The sequence below is a fragment of the Rhinatrema bivittatum genome, chromosome 1 (assembly GCF_901001135.1).
Source record: "Rhinatrema bivittatum chromosome 1, aRhiBiv1.1, whole genome shotgun sequence".
Lineage (NCBI taxonomy): Eukaryota > Metazoa > Chordata > Amphibia > Gymnophiona > Rhinatrematidae > Rhinatrema > Rhinatrema bivittatum.
In genome coordinates, this window is record NC_042615.1 from 576,259,459 (window position 1) to 576,278,031 (window position 18,573).

General features: G+C 41.9%; 1 protein-coding gene across 1 annotated transcript in view; it reads right to left on the reverse strand.

Annotated features, from left to right (window-relative positions):
• The window catches only part of CNTNAP4 (contactin associated protein like 4), a 1,044,358-nt gene that overhangs the window by 111,808 nt on the left and 913,977 nt on the right, over positions 1-18,573 (reverse strand). The window contains exon 18 of the mRNA XM_029616960.1: positions 11,233-11,451. Within this exon, the coding sequence (XP_029472820.1) occupies positions 11,233-11,451 (219 nt within the window). The remainder of the gene's footprint in view (positions 1-11,232; positions 11,452-18,573) is intronic.

Below are 18,573 nucleotides of genomic sequence, written 5' to 3' on the forward strand. Positions count from 1 at the left end.
ACTCGTATTGCGGAACCGGAACCCCCCGTTCAACTGAGCCAGCACTGAAACGCACTACTGAGCCAGCACTGAAACGCACTACTGAAATGCACTGAAACGCACGGCCATTTTGTGCCTTTATTAAAACTGCACTGATAACATGTTTGCTGATTGAAATGTCTGCCTTAAGTTTTGTTTTAGCAACTTACTTTCATTTCTGATTTATGACGTATGCTATGGTCTGACTGTAAGTAACGCCTCTGCAATGACTCATCAGTGTTAATGCATAAGAGCCTGCTCCTGAGTAGGAGGGGCACGCAGATTTTCTGAGCCCTTGTCTCAGCTGTGTCTTGCTATAGCAATAAATGTCTTTCCTCTAGGACCAGTTGCTTGGGCCTCTTTCTTGGATGGTAACATTTGGTGAGCCAGCCAGGAGCTAGGGGCCCTGGGGACACCGTATTGGCCCCCCAATCGGTCCGGGGATTTAGTGGTGGAGTGATCCCCCAGACTTGCCTAGTGAGTGGCCACCGCTGAGTTCAGTGATCAGGCTTCTGAGGGGACCATTCCACTGAGATCCTTTGAGACCTCTGGGATCGGTGGTCTGAGAAGACGACTTTTCTGATGGCCCGGGGATCTGGAAGCCTGCAGGCGAGTACTGGGAATTTAGTCCGATCCCTTAACAGATCGAAGGGGGCCCTCATCAAGCCCCGCCGCGTGGCCGGGTATGGACCAGGGTCCAAAACACCACAGCGGCTTGGGTGGAACGGGTTTCTTGTTGTGTGAAAGAGTGTGAGTGGTCTCGCAGTTCTACGCCGGGCGACCGCATCCTAGTCGGGGCGTTTGTGACCCTATTGTGTCTGGTGGATATGGACCCCTTACCTATCCACCTTCCCTTCCCTTCTCTGTCCGTCTTCTATCCTGAGATACAAAGATGGGTGGGGGAGGGTCGACTCCATTGAGTCTGATGACGAAGCACTTTAGTGAAGTGTTTGATAAGCATAAATGCACGAAGTCGAGGATGATACAGCGATGCGCTTATCGTTGGCCCGGTCTAGGACAGACCATGGACTGGCCATCGGAAGGAACTTTCGATTTCAAGACTGCAGCAAAAGTCCAGAATATAGTTATTGTCCCCGGCAACCCCAGGTGTCCAGAAGACATACCCTATATAGATGCGTGGATCGCAGTCATCCTGGACTCCCCACCCTGGGCAAAGACAGCGGTGGAGGGAGCAGCCCTAACAATGGTGGCTCACATAAAAAAATCGAAAGGCCAGAAGTCCTCCAACAGGAAGAGAAACGGGAAGTCGGCCATCTTGGTGGCAGAAGAAAATCAGACGACTGTGCAGCCAACCGCCCCTGTGCTGCCCTTCCCTATTAAAGCCAGTACTAGTTGATGAACCCGAAGAACCACCTCCACCCCCGTACGTTCCCTTATATCCACAATTAACTGATCAACCGGTCCGCACATCAGAACGAGTTGCTGACTCTTTATCAGAGTCCCTGCCGGAGTCGGGGACAGAATCGGAATCTGAATCAGGACAAGGACGGGAGGTCGCCGGAGATATGAAGACTCCCCCTGTCGCTGACCGCACCCATCGTAAAAAGAAGGCCAGCCTGCAGTTGCCCATCAGGGAAACCGCTACTGTAGTTCCAATATAGCCAACCGAAGACAACGAATTTACCACTACGCAGACCATAAAACTTTATACATATGTCCCCTTCTCGTCGGCGGACCTCTTCAACTGGAAGCAACATGGTCCATCGTATGCAGAAAAGCCAGATCAGATGATCAATTTTCTATCCGGCATCTTCATGGCCTATAACCCCAATTGGGCTGACATCCGCCACCTGGCTTCTTTCCTCCTGACCACGGAAGAACGACGACAGGTCCAGCAAAATATGGAGGAGGCAGCAAGGGAAGGAGCAGGGTCTGATGGGAATCCAGCTGAAGCGGTGAAGGAATTTGCCCCCGTAATTGACCCCTCGTGGGATTATCAAACATCGACAGGACGAGAACGCATCGCTGCCTACCAAAAGCCTTCTTGGAGGCCCTAAGAAAAGGGAAACGTAAAGTCATGAATATGAGCAAGATTCAGGATATCGTGCAAAAAAGGGAAGAGACCCCTGGAGATTTCCTGGAACGGCTGATGGATGCATACCGCAAGTATAGTCCTTTTGATCCGGAGGATCCCAAGAACCACTCCATCATAGTAATGAGCTTCGTAGGTCAGTCATACCCGGATGTACGCCGCAAACTCCAGAAAACAGAGGGATTTGAAGGGATGACTATCAGCCAGTTTAAGGCAATGGCTGATAGGGTCTATGGAAACCGGGAGGTCGAAGAAAAGAAAGAAGACAAGAGGGAAGCTGGTTGTCGCATGAGGGAAAGTGTCAGCCTCCTTGCCGCGGCACTGGAAGAGACCCAGTTTAAACAGAGAGATCTTTGTCAGGAACATCCGAGAATCAGAGGAAGGGGTAGACCCCCCAGAGGCTCCCAGCCTCCCTTGGGACAGAATCAGTGTGCTTACTGTAGACAAGAAGGACACTGGAAGTCTGAGTGCCCAGGGAAACAGCAACGGCAAGAGAGGGATTACAGACCAAGGCAAAACAGATCGCACGACCGCGAATGGCAAATGGCTCTAGATGAGATGTCCGGAGATGATGGAGGCCGGGATTCATGACTGGACCGAGAGGGTACCCTTCCCTCCGACCCTCTGGTAGAAATCTGTGTGGGAAGTAAGAAATTTAAAGGACTATTGGATTCAGGGGCACAACGATCTGTAATGACTACGGCCATCACAGCCCCAATGACAAAAAGTATCTCCATCGTGGGAGCCTCGGGAAAACCATTAGCAGCACCTATACTCCAAAACCGTCAAATCCGCATCGGGGGACAACTGGTGTCCCACCAATTCCTGTATGTTCCGGGATGCCCGGTGCCATTAATCGGTCGAGACCTTCTGTGTAAATTACAGGCAACTCTGCAATTCGAACCGTCGGGAAAAGTCAAAGCCTCCTTCGCAGACACGCCTGTATCATTAATCTGTCCTCTTCAAGAAGAGTGGAGGCTTCACCTCCCAGTCATTGCCGGGGCTGCAGACAACCGATATGAAAAGGAAACTCCCCTTAACACCCCTTTGTTGCCAGTCAAGAAGCCCGGCACCAATGATTACCGGCCCGTACAGGACTTAAGGAAAGTGAATAACCAAGTGGCAGATCTGGTGGCACTTGTGCCAAACCCATATTCAATCCTGGCTCAAGTTTCTTCAAACTCCAAGTGGTACAGTGTTATTGATCTCAAGGATGCCTTCTTCTCCGTCCCAGTAGCTGAGAAATGCCAGACAATATTTGCCTTTACCTGGGAGGATGCCCAGACCAGAGAGAAACAGCAGTATACCTGGACTCGCTTGCCCCAAGGATTCAAAAACTCACCTACTCTGTTTGGAGAGCAACTGGCCAAGGACCTGAAGATGTACCAGGTCGACCATGGACCCGTTGTGCAATATGTAGATGACCTCCTGAAATTCAGGGAAACGTACCATGAATGTGCAGTATCGACCCTGCAACTACTGAAGACGCTTTACCTAAAAAGGTACCGTGCGAGCAAGAAGAAAGCACAAATCTGCGAAGTAGAAGTAGATTATCTGGGTTTCCACCTTAGGGAAGGCACTCGCCGACTCGGGATCTCCCGCACCAGCGCTATACGAGATCAACCTGCACCCATTTGCAAAAAGGAACTCCGTGCATTTCTGGGAGCCGCAGGATACTGTCAAATTTGGATTGCCAACTTCGCTATCATCACCCAGCCGCTGTATGACAAGTTGCGAGGCCCAGAGGCTGAATCCCATCCCTTTGACTGGAAACCACAGGAACTGAAGAATCTGAACCAATTGAAGGAGGCCCTTGCCTCACCTCCTGCCTTGGGCCTGCCCGATGTTACGAAATCATTTCATCTGTTTGTAGATGAAAAGAAAGGATTGGCCATCGGGGTATTGACCCAAACCTTCGGGTCATGGGAACTGCCTGTTGTATATCTGTCAAAAGGGATGGACAATGTTGCCAGAGGATAGCCCGGTTGCCTCCGTAGCATTGCCGCCACATGCTTACTGATACATGAGGCTGTCAAACTAACGTTCGGTCAACCTCTACTGATCACCACTCCTCATACCATTCGTGGGCTACTTGAGAGTCATGGGCCGAAGTGGATGACCAGCTCACGCCTCATCAAATATCAGGCCCTGCTCTGCTATACCCCGGAGATCCAAGTACAAGACAGCAGTAATCTGAACCCTGCCACCCTCCTGCCTGCACCTGAAGTGATTGTTCATGATTGTGGAGAAGTCATGGCCACCATCCACTCCAGCAGGTAAGACCTAAAGGACCAACCCTGGCAAGGAGCCTTGACACAGCAAAGGTTATTTTTCCCTATATGCAATACCTTGCACTTGTCCACATTAAATTTCATCTGCCATTTGGATGCCCAATCTTCCAGTCTTGCAAGGTCCTCCTGTAATGTATCATAATCCACTTGTAATTTAACTACTCTGAATAATTTTGTGTCATCCCCAAATTTGATAACCTCACTCATCATATTCCTTTCCAGATCATTTATAAATATATTAGCACCAGTCCAAGTACAGATCCCTGAAGGACTCCACTGTTTACACTTTTCCACTGAGAAAATTAACTATTTAATCCTACACTATTTCCTGTCTTTTAACCAGTTTGTAAACCACAAAAGGACACCTCCTATCCCATGAATTTTTAGTTTTCTTAGAAGCCTCTCATGAGGGAATTTGTCAAATGCCTTCTGAAAATCCAAATATACTACATCTACCAGTTCACCTTTATCCACATGTTTATTAACCCCTTCAAAAAAATGAAGCAGATTTGTTAGGTCAGACTTCCCTTGGGTAAATCCATGTTGACTGTGTTCCATTAAACCATGTCTTTCTATATGCTCTACGATTTTGATCTTTACAATAGTTTCCACTATTTTTCCTGGCACTGAAGTCAGGCTCACTGGTCTATAGTTTCCTGGAATGCCCTTGGAGCCCTTTTTAAATATTGGGGTTACATTGGCCACTCTCCAGTCTTCAGGTACAATGGATGATTTTAATGATAGGTTACAAATTTTAACTAATAGATCAGAAATTTCATTTTTTTAGTTCCTTCAGTATACCATCCTGTCTAGGTGATTTGCTACTCTTCAGTTTGTCAATCCGTTCTATTACATCTTCCAGGTTCACAGTGATTTGGTTCAGTTTGTCTGACTCATCACCCTTGAAAACTATCTCCAGAACTGCTATCTCCCCAACATCCTCATTAGTAGCATGGAAGCAAAGAATTCATTTAGTCTTTAAGCAATGGTCTTATCTTCCCTAAGAGCACCTTTAACCCCTCCGTCATCTAACGGTCCAACCGACTCCACCAAAAGTTGCTGTAAGTTAACCCAGTTCTTCATTTCCATGTTCTAGCCAATAGGAAACCTCTGTGTTTATCCTAATCCTTTTAAATTCTGTTATCTTTCTTGTCTTCACCATCTCTTTTAAGAGGGCATTCCAGGGATCCACCATTTTCTCAGTGAAAAAAAAAATAAATTCCTGATATTGCTCCTGAGTCTACCTCCTTTAATTTTCATTTCATTTTCCCTTGTTCTACAACTATATTTCTACTGGAAAAGTTTTGATTCAGGTATTTAAAAATTTGTATCATATTCCCTCCATCTTTCATCTCCTCTAGGATACATATTTCAATCATTGTCTCATCTCATATGGCTTTTGGTGCAAAACCTGCATCATTTTGGTTGTCTTCCTCTGGACCCCTACTAATTTATCTCCAACCATTTTTCCATATGGTTTCCAGACCTGGATACAGTATTCCAGGTAAGGCCTTGCCAATGACCTGAACAGGGGATTTAACAGCTGTTTTTTCCTACTGGTTCTCTCTATGCTGCCTATTATTTATTTGCCTGTACTCACAGCCTTGTCACATTAGTTCACTGCCTTCAGATCTTCAGACACTATAGTCCTGAATTCCTCTCCCAATCATACTCAACAGTCTCTTGCTGTCTATCACTTTCATCTCCTTTGAATATCTCACTCCAAATGTATGCCACTGTATTTCTTTCATTGAATCTTTATTACCAAGTATTTGACCTCTCCTGAAGCCTTCTTAGATTATTTCTCATCCTGTATACTTCTCCAGGGATATCCACTCTTTTGCAGATCTTCGCATCATCTGCAAAAAGACAAACTTTTCTTTCTAACCCCTCTGAAATATCATGCAAAAATATAATCCTTCTCTGGGGCTATCTTAATGTTAACTAAATAAATTTATCTACCTAACTTTAGGATTGTACTATGGCTCGACCAGCTCTCAGTAATAGAATTAGATGGATAACTTATCTGGCTAACCTAACATGCCTTGGAATGCCCTTGAAATGTCCCTACATTATCTGGCTAAAATTTAGCTGGATATGTGGATGAAATATTCAAAAGTTGGCATTTAGCCAGATAACTAATAATTTATCTGGCTAAATGTTGAATATGGACCCCTCTATTGTTTGGTGAATGTTTTAATGAGACGTCAATTGGAATTCTGAAGCTGGAGGTACTGCAGTGAGCTCTCAAGCTGATATAGTTTGAGAAGGTAGCTTAATTCTTTATTTTGTTCCAAAGACAGCAGCAGTGTCAAAGGAATTTGTAGGGAAAATCTGAAAGCAGAAGCAGCTGTCATCAACCGCTGGAGTCTGAAGGATCTTCACCATCAGTAGAATTTCCAAAGGAGTTACTCATATAACTCAGCACTATCCAATTAACGCCCAATCTCAAATTTACCATTTCTGGCAAAGATGTCAGAAATTCAGTTAAATTCTTATCTAGAGTATCACACTTTGCTTGACCAAAATCAATTTGGATTTAGACCTGCACATGGCACTAAGACATTGCTTCTTTCATTAATGTATTTTGCCAAGAGTTTGACAGTGGGAGAGAATATTTTCTGGTCCGGCGGATGTCTTGGAAACATTTGACACTGTAAACCATAAAATCCTATTACATCACCTCCGTGGTAAAGGCACTAGCTCTTCTGTTTTTAATTGGTTTTCTTCTTACCTTGAGGATCGATATCAGCAGGTGACAATAAAAGGTTTTAATTCAGCCTCTCACAAGCTTGATACATGAGTTCTTCAAGGCTTCTCCTTGACCGCAATACTGTTTATATATATTTTCATTCTGCCAGTTATTGACCAAACTTGGAGTTGGATATCATCTCTATGCAGATGATATATAGTTTTATGATCCAGTTTCCTCACAGCTGAGAATAAACTATTATACTTCCTACTGTCTTAGTGTCATTAAAGAATGGCTTACTTGGTAGAAGCTTTCTTTAAGGACTAGATTCATCAAACTATCGTATGCAAAAGGAAGAGGGGGTGTTTTATGATAATAGCCTATTTATTGCAATATGAGAGAGAGAAAGAGAGAGAGAGAGAAATAATAGCTATAAGGCCCTTCTAGTAGTTAGCAATTTATATCTCTATAGGAGGCCCACCCTGTAACTCAAGGTGAGGTTTAGGTAGTAGTTTAAGAGTTAGGAGCCACTTTGACATGCAGAGTGAGATGTACAAACAGAACAGTACACTCTTGTGAAGATTTGACGTCCTTCGGAGTGAGGACACTCTACCTGGGTAACATCAAGCTAGGTTGAGAGAACATTGCCCAAATCTCATCTTTGTGTGAGTTTCCTCACTCCGAAGGACGTCAAATCTTCACAAGAGTATACTGTTCTGTTCGTACATCTCCCTCTGCATGTCAAAATGGCCCCAACCCTTAAACTACTACCTAAACCTCACCATCCTCCAATCCTTCCCCCACCTAGAAATGTCCAAAACACAATTTGCATTATGGGCATATCGCACAGCTTAATGCCAATGAAAAAGGTGTGGTTATTTTCAGTGTTAAAACTGTGTGATATGGCTTCATGAAGCCAGCCCACTTTTCCAAAAATCCCACCCCCAACTCCTCCCCTTTTAAAAATTAGCATCGCACCATGCATTATGGTGCTTTTCGCATGTGTTAAGGTGTTTTTCGCATGTGAAAAGGCCATAACGCGAGTCGGAAAATAACCCCCTAAATTTGAAAAAGGCAGAAATATTATTTCTGTCTCATTATTCTTCTAATCTTCCACCTGTCATCTATTTTCTGGGGGGAAGCAAGATTAATATTTTGACTAAAGTTAGAGATTTAGGTGTTATAATTGATTCTTTAAACCAAAGATTAATACTCTGGTGCATAATGCTTTTTATAAGTTGAAATTGATTAGACATGTTAAACCCTTTTTAAATGAAAATGATCTGCATTCCATAGTCCATGCATTAGTAATCTCTGGATTAAATTACTATAACCTACTGTACTTAGGTCTGTCTCAATTACAATGAAAGCATTACTATTTATACAAAATGCAGCAACCAGCATTAATATTCATGAACACATCACTCCTGTACTTGTACAATTGCATTGGCTTCCAATTACCTGGCGGATATAAAGTATAAATTAATTTCTTTGGTATACAAAGCATTAAATAACCTGGCTCCTCCTTGTTTTAATGCATTTTTAAAAATATATTGTCCATCTTGCACTTTACATTCATCTTCACAAAATGTATTATCTATACAATATTTTCAGCAGGTGCATCTTGAAGAAAGCAGAGAGACAACTTTTTATGTGGCAGGGTCCAGTATGTGGAACACATTAACAGAGTTACTGAAAGATTAGTGCTTTTTCACAAATTGTTAAAATCTTATTTGTTTCAACAGGCATTTTAAAACTGTGATCTTGCCTTCTATAAGTTATTTTTATAATCATGTTTGATCAAGAGTTCTGCATATCAATGAGCATTTAGAGAATAACATTTCTTACCTTGGACCTGATAACAGTATTGACAACTTTAATAAGTATTTTAATGAGTGTTTTAAAGAAATATGGAGAATGATGTTCGTATTTGAAGCCTCATAACAGTATTAACAATCTTACCGGATCCTTTATCAAAATGCGTTAGGGCATTATCGCATGTCTTAGGGCCCTAACACCTGCAATAACACCGTAAAGCATGAGATATATACCATATTGCAAAATGCGTATGGAAATTTAAAATTAGTAATCAAATGGGGAGGAGTTTGGGCAGAGTAAATGGAAATGAGGATTGGTTAATGTTGCATGCAATAACATAATGCACACTCTCATGGGATTTAACTACACCTATTTTCTGAGCATTATGCTTATGATAGCTGTGCATTAAAGCCAAAACAGGATTTATCAGAAATCCCATTTGTGAAAGCGAGAAAGAGAGAGAGAGGGAGAAAGAGAGAAAGGGAGAGAGAGAGAAAGAACGTGCATACCTCTGAGGCTTGTCACTTATAAATGAACTTTTTATACCACTGTAAGAGGGGGCATTATGAACTCGGGGTGATGTTTGTGGGGGTGAGGTGGGTTCTAGGAGGAAATTTAACATGCACAGTCATATGTACGAACAGCACAGTTACCATCAGTGAAGATTTAATGGGATTTGGAGAGATGAAAGTTAAATGAAAGAAGAATTGTACCATGTTCTCGCCACCTAGCTTGATGCTGTCTCTACCTAACTGCAATCAAGGTAGGTAGAGAGTAAAGTGTTAAAATCTGCTCTTCTTTTATCTTTCAGCCCTCCAAATCATGTTAAATCTTCACTGATGGTAACTGTGTTGCTTGTACATATATCTTGGCATATAAAATTGCCCCCCCCCAAAAAAAAAAAAAAACCCACCCCGCTCTACAAACCTCACCCTGAGTTACTAGTAGCCCCTCATCCAGAAGTTCTCTCTCTTTCTCTCTCTCTCACTCCCTCTCTCCCCAGCAGCCCAAAATATGATAAAAGGCTGTCCAGTCAGAAACACAGCATGTGATAAATTTAACTCACATTCCAAAAAGATAATTATGCAGTAGCAGGAAAATAAGCCTAAGCAGGCCACCCCCCCTTTTTTTTTTTTCATTACAGGTACTACTTTTTGTGATGTTTATAGCAAAATGATGAATCTAAGCTTTAATGAGCTTTAAGACAAAATTTCTGATAGTTTGAAATTTGTGCATATTGGGATAGTCAGGAGAAGCTTCATCGAGTGATGTTTTATAATTTTTTTTAATGTTGAGCTTGATAAATGCTTAGACATTTAATAAGTTTTAATGAACTTTTAGGTATGTATATGAATATGTGTATGTATGTTGTATGTTTTATTGTTTTTAAGTGTTATCATTTTACTTTGTTTTAAGTTTTACTTATTTATAATTTATAATTTGTAGTTTGTTTTGATTGTTATAATTGAATGCATTTGTATTATTATAACCGAACTAGCATTGTAGATAGGAGGTCTATAAATTTATAAATACATAATGTAACATACTATCGTAGACATTTTCAAAAGCCATTTACCTGCGATAAATGCAATTAATGAGGGTAAAACCTATGGACAATTCAATGGCATATATTGTAACAATTTTCAAAAGACCTATTACACAGATAAAATGAATTTACACATGTAAAACCCAGTTTTAAGTGTGTAAATGATTTTGAAAATCAGGCCCTTCATAGATAATGTCTTGCAAAGCTGTTTGCATTGAACTGAACAGACCAATAAATATTGTTTGTGCATACTCAGAGTGGAGTTATTCTCTGACTTTATTTTCTTCTCAAACAGTTAATCAGAGGTGTCTACAATTTATATTTTTCTTACCGTTCTATCTACATCACATCATTACTAATCTACCTGTGTAGATAAATTTTATTTGTTTATTTGTGTGTAAGATTAAAAAAGCATTTTATTTTTCTGTTTCAATAAACATCAGTGTCAATGTTGCTAAGTATCAAAAGCATACTTTGTTCCGGTTATTTTTCCTTCCCTCAAAACAAAATTTGTAACAAGTACATTTTTGAAGAACCCTGAAGAAATGTATTGTTGCATAAAGTTTTGTTTGTTTTCACTAACTCCTCTCCCATATTAAGACCCAGTGATAAGGACATGGTGGTTACAATAGCAGGTTTGTTATTATGAAAATATGCCATTGATGATAAAAATGAACAAAACTAATTAACAATACACCTATGTACAATATTGTTTCTGAAAGATTTTAGATACAGATGGCTAAATGTGATGAGCATTTTATCACAGATACAAAATTAAAGAAATAATTAAATACACCCAGCCCCAAACACTTACCTACAAAGAGCTGACTATTGAGCTGCAAACGAATGTGCCCATCCGAGGGAGCCAAATGAGTCCTCTCTGGAAGCTGATCCACCTGAAGTGATGCTTCCTTGACATTTCTTTCAGCCTTCACATAATGCCACTGATTGTCATTTAAGTGATTGGGTGACTGCACTATAACCTCAATAGGTCCATTCCCCACGTCAAATGAAAACGCCACTACTGCGGGAGCTGAAAATGGTAGACGTAATTAAATTTGCTCAATTTTTCTCAAACCTTACAAATAAGATTGAAAATGTCACTATGGGTCTATTTTACTAAGCTTTTTTTCCCTATAGATATACAGAGGATAATTTTCAAAGGGACTTCTGTGGGGAAAAACTGTGTTTTTACACACAGACATTGCCTTTCACACAATTGATCTTCAGATATGCAAGTAAACGTGAGCACATATGTCATGTATTTAGTTAAAGGTGAATTTTAAAAACCTGATGCATGCTGAAATTAGGGGATGCGTGAAAATGTCAGGCTGGTATGCGTTGAGTAGATTTTAAATGCCACAACATATGCACATACATGCCGCTGTGTGCACAAATTAAAAGTTTCCAAAGCGGCGTATGGGCATGGTATGGACAGACCATGGGCATTCTGGGGTTTTAAATTTGCACGTAAATACTTACACACACTGGCACACACTGAGGTCCCTTTCTGCATAACTTTTCTTCTGCTATGGATTACGTATAAGTTATAAAACAAAAAAATTTAGGCAGATAAGTGGGGTTTTAAATGATGAAACTAATCAGGGGGAAGGGAGGCTATTAAACTAAGGGGTTTTGGAAGTCCTATCCCTTAACGGGGTGAACTGGGAACAAACTGAAAAAACTGGCAATGGTGATGGCGTATGTGCCTTTTGAAATCCTCTCAAGCATTAGAAGCGGCATTTGTATGCACATTTGTATGCACAGGCACATGTCCACTTAAAAGTGAGCACACATGTGCACGCGGTCAGGCTATTTTCTAACGATCTCAAATATGTGCATTTGTTATAAAATAGATGCGTGCCTGGCATAGGCCGACAAACTCGTGCACATGTGTGCCCACACATTGGTTTGTAAGTTGCCAGAGTTGGGAACAGGTTTGGACTTACACACATATGTGTATGTGATTTGGTACTAGTTCTTGGTAGGAAAGAGACTGTGCCTTTAAAAAGGCCTCGTTTGTTTACCTTGTCAGAAAATAACAAGGCTGAGAAAATGGAGTTAACTATGGTTTAGGACTACAGCCCCCAGAATTCCTTGCTGACTGGCGTTGGCTGATTTCCAGCAAGTGGAATGGGTCTGGCTAGTCACACCTCTCTTACAGGCCGATACAGTAAGGGCGCGTAAGAAAAAGTGCGGCAGTGCCGGGCGCCCGCCTGTTTGCCGCGCGCACAGTTCGGATCACATACCACTCGATACAGTATTTAAATGGCATGTAAATGCAAGCCGCATCCAAAGCGCGTCCATGAAGCGTCCATGAAGCGCAATCCATTTTACTGTATAGAGCGTTATACAGCGCCTATACAGTATCCTGGGTGCGCTGGTACCTGTCATTTCAAATGACATTTGAAATGACAGGGACCAGGAAGTGGATGGTTCTCCTACGCTCGGGCATCGGGGATTGCCAGTCCTCTCTCACCCCCTCCCGAAGCAAGGCCCAGGGCAAAAATCGACTCGACATGTTATTAAAGCAAATAGAAATTGTAACAAAAGTAAACTTACTGCATGCTTCCAGCAGCCCCAGTCCTCTCTCCCCTCCTCCCGAGGCGCCCACCGTGGCTTCCCTGCCTCCCGGGGGCAGCTGGCGGCGAAAGTGGCTTCCAGCAGCCCCGCCGGTGAAGGTGCATGAACGCACGTCCAATTTGGGCGCTCAAGCAGCGAAGGCGCATGAGCACATGCCATGACCGAGGTCATGCACCTTCGCCGGCGGGGCTGCTGGAAGCCTCTTTTGCCGCCGGCTGCCCCCGGGAGGCAGGGGAGCCACGGTGGGCGCCTCGGTAGGAGGGGAGAGAGGACTGGGGCTGCTGGAAGCATGCAGTAAGTTTACTTTTGTTACAATTTATATTTGCTTTAATAACATGTCGAGTCGATTTTCTCCCTGCGCCTTGCTTCGGGAGGGGGGGAGAGAGGACTAGCAATCCCCGATGCCCGAGCGTAGGAGAACCAGGCCCGAGCGTAGGAGTACCAGGCCACACCATGTTACTCGCTTGCTCCAACCCACCCACTTATTTGAGCGGAGCCTGCCTATTGCTATCACATCCCTCTAATGCCAGGGTCAGGGAAGGCGGTAAATTAGCGGGTTAAAGACGCGGCAAAACAGTTGGTTAAAAAGGCGATAATCGGGCCGCACGTTACTGTATGGGAAGGAATAGCTAATCCGATCATTTACATATCATATACATGCCGCGGGCGAAAAGGGATACGCGTCGATTTAAAGAAGCTGTAAAGATTGGTAAAAACGGATAGTGAATCGCGGGTTAGACTTACGTGGCCAAATTGTGGGTAGAAAGCGGGTTAGAAACAGGGTAACCGCGGCCGCGCTTTACTGTATCGGCCTGTTGGATAGCCGCTTCAGTGTATGAGGTTTCTGCAGTAGCTTGGGGGGGGGGGGGGGGGAGGGTAGAAGGAAAGCAAAGAGTTCTTGGTAGCTCCTCTCCAGCACAGCTATGGAAGAGACAGAGGAGAGTTCTGAAGAGAATGAGACTGACTGAGACTAACTGGACAAACTGTTACTAACAGTTAAGGGCTGTAATTATTCAAGAAGGGACTGTCTTATGTTAATTACTGAAGGTTGGCATTAAGGAAAGCAAAAGTGTTCTATATACCAGTCTGTTGTTAAACGCCTATGTTGATAGGAAAGGAACAGGGAGACTAAGTTTAGCTGGCAGCATTGATAAACTTTTGAATGAAGGAGTTGTGGATTCTTTTGGTAACCAGTTATATTGTGCCTGTGTAATGATTTAAAGTCTTAGGGGTAGATTTTTAAAGTTGCATGTGTACGTTCATGTGCATGCGCTTCTCGGCGTGCACACATGGACACGCTGATTTTATAACTTGTGCGCGCCGATGTATACATGTTATAAAATCTGGGGGCTGCGCACACATGCATGCCATAATTTATAATCCGCACACATATGTGCATGCAGCGAATACAAGGGGAGGAGACTTCCGCAATCTTCCTGCAGCAAAGCATCCCTACCCCCCTACCTAACCTCCCTTCCCCTTCCTCTCTCCTCCCCACCCCCTAAACCCTTTCTCCTACCTTTTATTTTTTTATTGTGTTGCTTTCTGCTCCGTTAGAGCCCTGCCCCTTCCCCCACTGCTTTACAGGGCCTGGCACTTAATTGAGTGCCAGGGTTTACGAGCGTGGCCGGGCCTGTTTGAAAATTGGCCCGGCGTGCATAAGGCCGGGCCATGCACGTAAACCCTGGGATTTACACGGAGGTTTTCTTGGGCAATGTTTTAACTGTAAAAGTTCCTCTGTGAACCAGAGAGAAAGTGTAACAGCAGGATTTTCAAAAGTAGAACCAAGCTTCCTAAAGGGAAAACAGAACATAGTGGGAGAAAGCATATATATTGCTTCTGGGTTTATTGTTGATGGATTGTCCCTAAAAGAAATTTGATTTGGTTCACCAGCACAGATACAGATTGGGTGCAGCTCATTAGAGTATTGTTAAGGAAATACCTGCCAGAAAAACTCTGCTTGAACCAACAGTACTGGTTTAGAGTGTTTGAACTAACAGGAAATTGTTGATGCGTGGTTTATTAAGGGAAATTGTATGTTTAAACCAAGAGTACTGTGCTAGAGGATTTAAAACTAACAAGGATGTGTTGCAGGGTGGTTTATTAAGGGAAACTGTATGTTTAAACCCAGAACACTGCTGCAGAAAGGTTGCAGTTTGCAGAAATGCCCTAACTGGTAGTCTGTTAGGAAAAAATGCAAGTTTGAAGGATGGAAAGTACTAATTAGAATACCTACAGGTTTGATTAAAGAGGCACACTGGAATAAACCCACAGGGTGGGGAATGTTTGTGGAACCTTAATCCATGAATATAGTCTTAGAAGTAACTGCAAGTTTTATTGAAGAAATACACTGGAAAAAGCCTAGAGTGGGCGGGTATTTGTGGACCCTTAATTTGTGAATGTAGTTACTAAAGATTAATGGATATTGTTTGTAGCAAGCTTAAATGTTTCTTTCAGCTGTTAACTCTATCTCAGGCACTAACAAACAGTAAAGCCTTGTATTGAAGCCAAACCCTGGGATGTGTTGAGATGAATTTTTAACCTAGCTGTGGAACTGAAAGACAAGGAAATAAAAGTTTTGTTTTAATATATTGGAGTGGCTGTGTGATGACTGGAGAAACCAGGGGTTGATAAAAAGGTTTAGAGCTACAATGATTCAAGTTCCATGCCTTTAAGCATTGGGGGAGGTGAAATTGGTTGCTGGGCTGAGGTGGTGACAAGAGAGGGAGCTATTGCTAGAGGTATATCCCAGGGCTTTAGAGAAGAAAGTAGCTCAGGATATGATGGATTGATGAACCTCACACCTCTAAACTGCCAAACCCATTAGCTGTCATATGTCTCCTGCACAGAATCCTGCTAAAGACAGTGCAGCTTGAGAACCAGGCGTAGGCATCCTTCGTCACAGTGAACAAATTTCCATGACAAAATTGGACAAACATTTTAACAGGTGCAAGTGGTTTTGGTAGATTTGGCAGGATAATTTTCAAAGTGGACTTATGCATGTAAATCTGCTTGAAAATGGGTAAAATTTATATGCATGTTTGCTGACTTTTTCAGTATGATATTGATAAATTACCCTCACACTGGAAAAAAAAGGCTTAGTAAGTAAGTAAATAAAGTCCCAATAGAATAGAAAAAGATCCAGTGTAATTAGCACATCATTTGGACAGGACAAAAAGTTAATAATTGTTTTCTGGAAAAAACTGAATTTAGTGAGCTCATCCCCAAATTTCATTGCCCGTGATATTAGATGTTAAAGAATATCTTGATCATAGAAACACAAAATAGATGACTGACATTTTAGCCAACAGGCACATCTAGAAATTGTACATATACTTACAGAAAAAGTTGAAAAACAGAGAATGAAATCAATATCAACCAGTATGTGTATATACCGTATTTTCCGGCATATAGGACGACTGGGCGTATAAGATGACCCCCAACTTTTACAGTTAAAATATAGAGTTTGGGATATACTTGCTGTATAAGACTACCCCTCTTCCAACGTATTCCAACATTTACAGCAGGAGGGAGTGACTTGAGGAGTGAGGGTGCGCTGCCCGATTGGCCGGTGCTGGGCAAAAGGGGCTTTGCTTCGGCAAGCCCCTTTTGCCCAGCACCGGCCAATTGGGGAGCGAGGGAGCTCAGAATGAACTTTTTTACTGCATCCGGTGAGGGGAGGGAGTGACTCGAGGAGTGAAGGCGTGCTGCCCGATTGGTCAGTGCTGGGCAAAAGGGGCTTGCTTTTACAGCATCCGGGGGAGTGACTCAAGGAGCGAGGGCACGGGGAATGCACCAGACGCTGTAACTTTGGATGATCAGCGACAACTACGGTATACGCCCTATAAGATGTTACCCGGCGTATAAGACGACCCCTAACTTTTGAGAAGATTTTCAGGGGTTAAAAACTCGTCTTATACGCCGGAAAATACGGTATATTAATATTTGATTTTTTATTTTTTGTTTGGCATATAGAACTCAGAAGCATTAGGGATCTCTGTATAATAAAAATGTTTATTTATTTATTTATTTATTTATTTAATTAAAATTTTTATATACCGACATTCATCAATGATATCACATCGGTTCACAGTGTAACGCAAACAGTATCCTTTGCTGTTTAAGGTTCTCATTATGAGCGAAAGAATGGTTTAAATATAGATTTAATTAAAAAAGAAAAATGAGCAAGGCGACTACTATGCCAATATAATACTGAATGCAAATGCAAAGATGAAAAGGTGCACAACCATTGTATCCGGAAGATTAAATATCACAGCATAATACATTGTCAGAGGCTGGAATCTCCATTGGTAGAACATTGTGTGACAGTGGGGCATACATCTGATGATTTGTGTTTAACAGTGTTGGAGGAACCTTTGTTAAATGTGCATTTTGAGAATCATTATATTAATCCAACACAAACAAAAATGGATTTTCAAATTGTGGATTGTATATCTATATGTTCTGAAAAGAGAAATAACATGTTTCTGTGTTTCTTTAGTTTTTCCAGCTATTATTGGTGAATAGGTGTAAAAATGGTGTGTCCTGTGATATTCTGGAATTCAGTTGGTTAATACTGCCTTCTGTTCAATCCTTTAAATCTCATTGGCTAGTAGGCATTCAGAGAGCTCATTATCATTTTCTGAATAGCTAAGCAAAGCCCTATGAAGCTAAGTATGTTTTGAGATTCCTGGGTATTAGCTTGTTAAGTAGATGTTGTACTTTACTTTTTAAGTTTTGTAATGAATTGTATAATAGTTATTTTTGTGCTTTCATTACAGTTCTGTAATTTGTACCCCTGAGGAAGACCTGGTGTGGTGCCACAACACTATTAATGTTGGGTCTTGAGCTGGAAGCACTTATGTGGTTGCTTGTTTGATTGCAGACTTTCTTCATGAGCAGTTTATTTTGAAAAAGTCTGCTTTGTCTGAGTATGAATAATTTTATTTAATCATCAAACAGAGAAATCATTAGCATGCCACTGCAAACATGGCAAACTCCCTTCACATTGCGCAATATCAACAAAATGAACATAGAACAACCTCACCCTCAATGAGTTACTCAAACTGTGACATATCAGTGGCATATTAACCCCCAGTATCATTTTATAATTTGTATAGCCCCCTTCCCCTCCCCTCCCTCCCAGTTGGGAACAGACCTGCCTAAAATAAAGACTATATATATCATATATAGTATATAAAAATGTATAGTATATATAAATAGAACAAACTCTAGTCTAAACCACAAGCTTAATATTTTAAAAACATTTTTTTTTACAAATCAAACTACTTTATTGATATCATGTATTAATAAACCACACATATGCAGTGAAACCATCCATCTGCATTAATTAAACACTCAATCCATACATGCCACACTCATATCAATCACACCACAACATGAGTTCTGCAACATCTCAAGGTGTATATAAACCATAAATCCTTAGAAAATCCTTAGAAATCATGTACACAGGAAGGTGACAGTGTAGATCTTTCTCTCTCTAAATATATATATATATATATATATATATATATATATAAATAATAGGACTGGCGGTGCAGGCCCGCCCTGC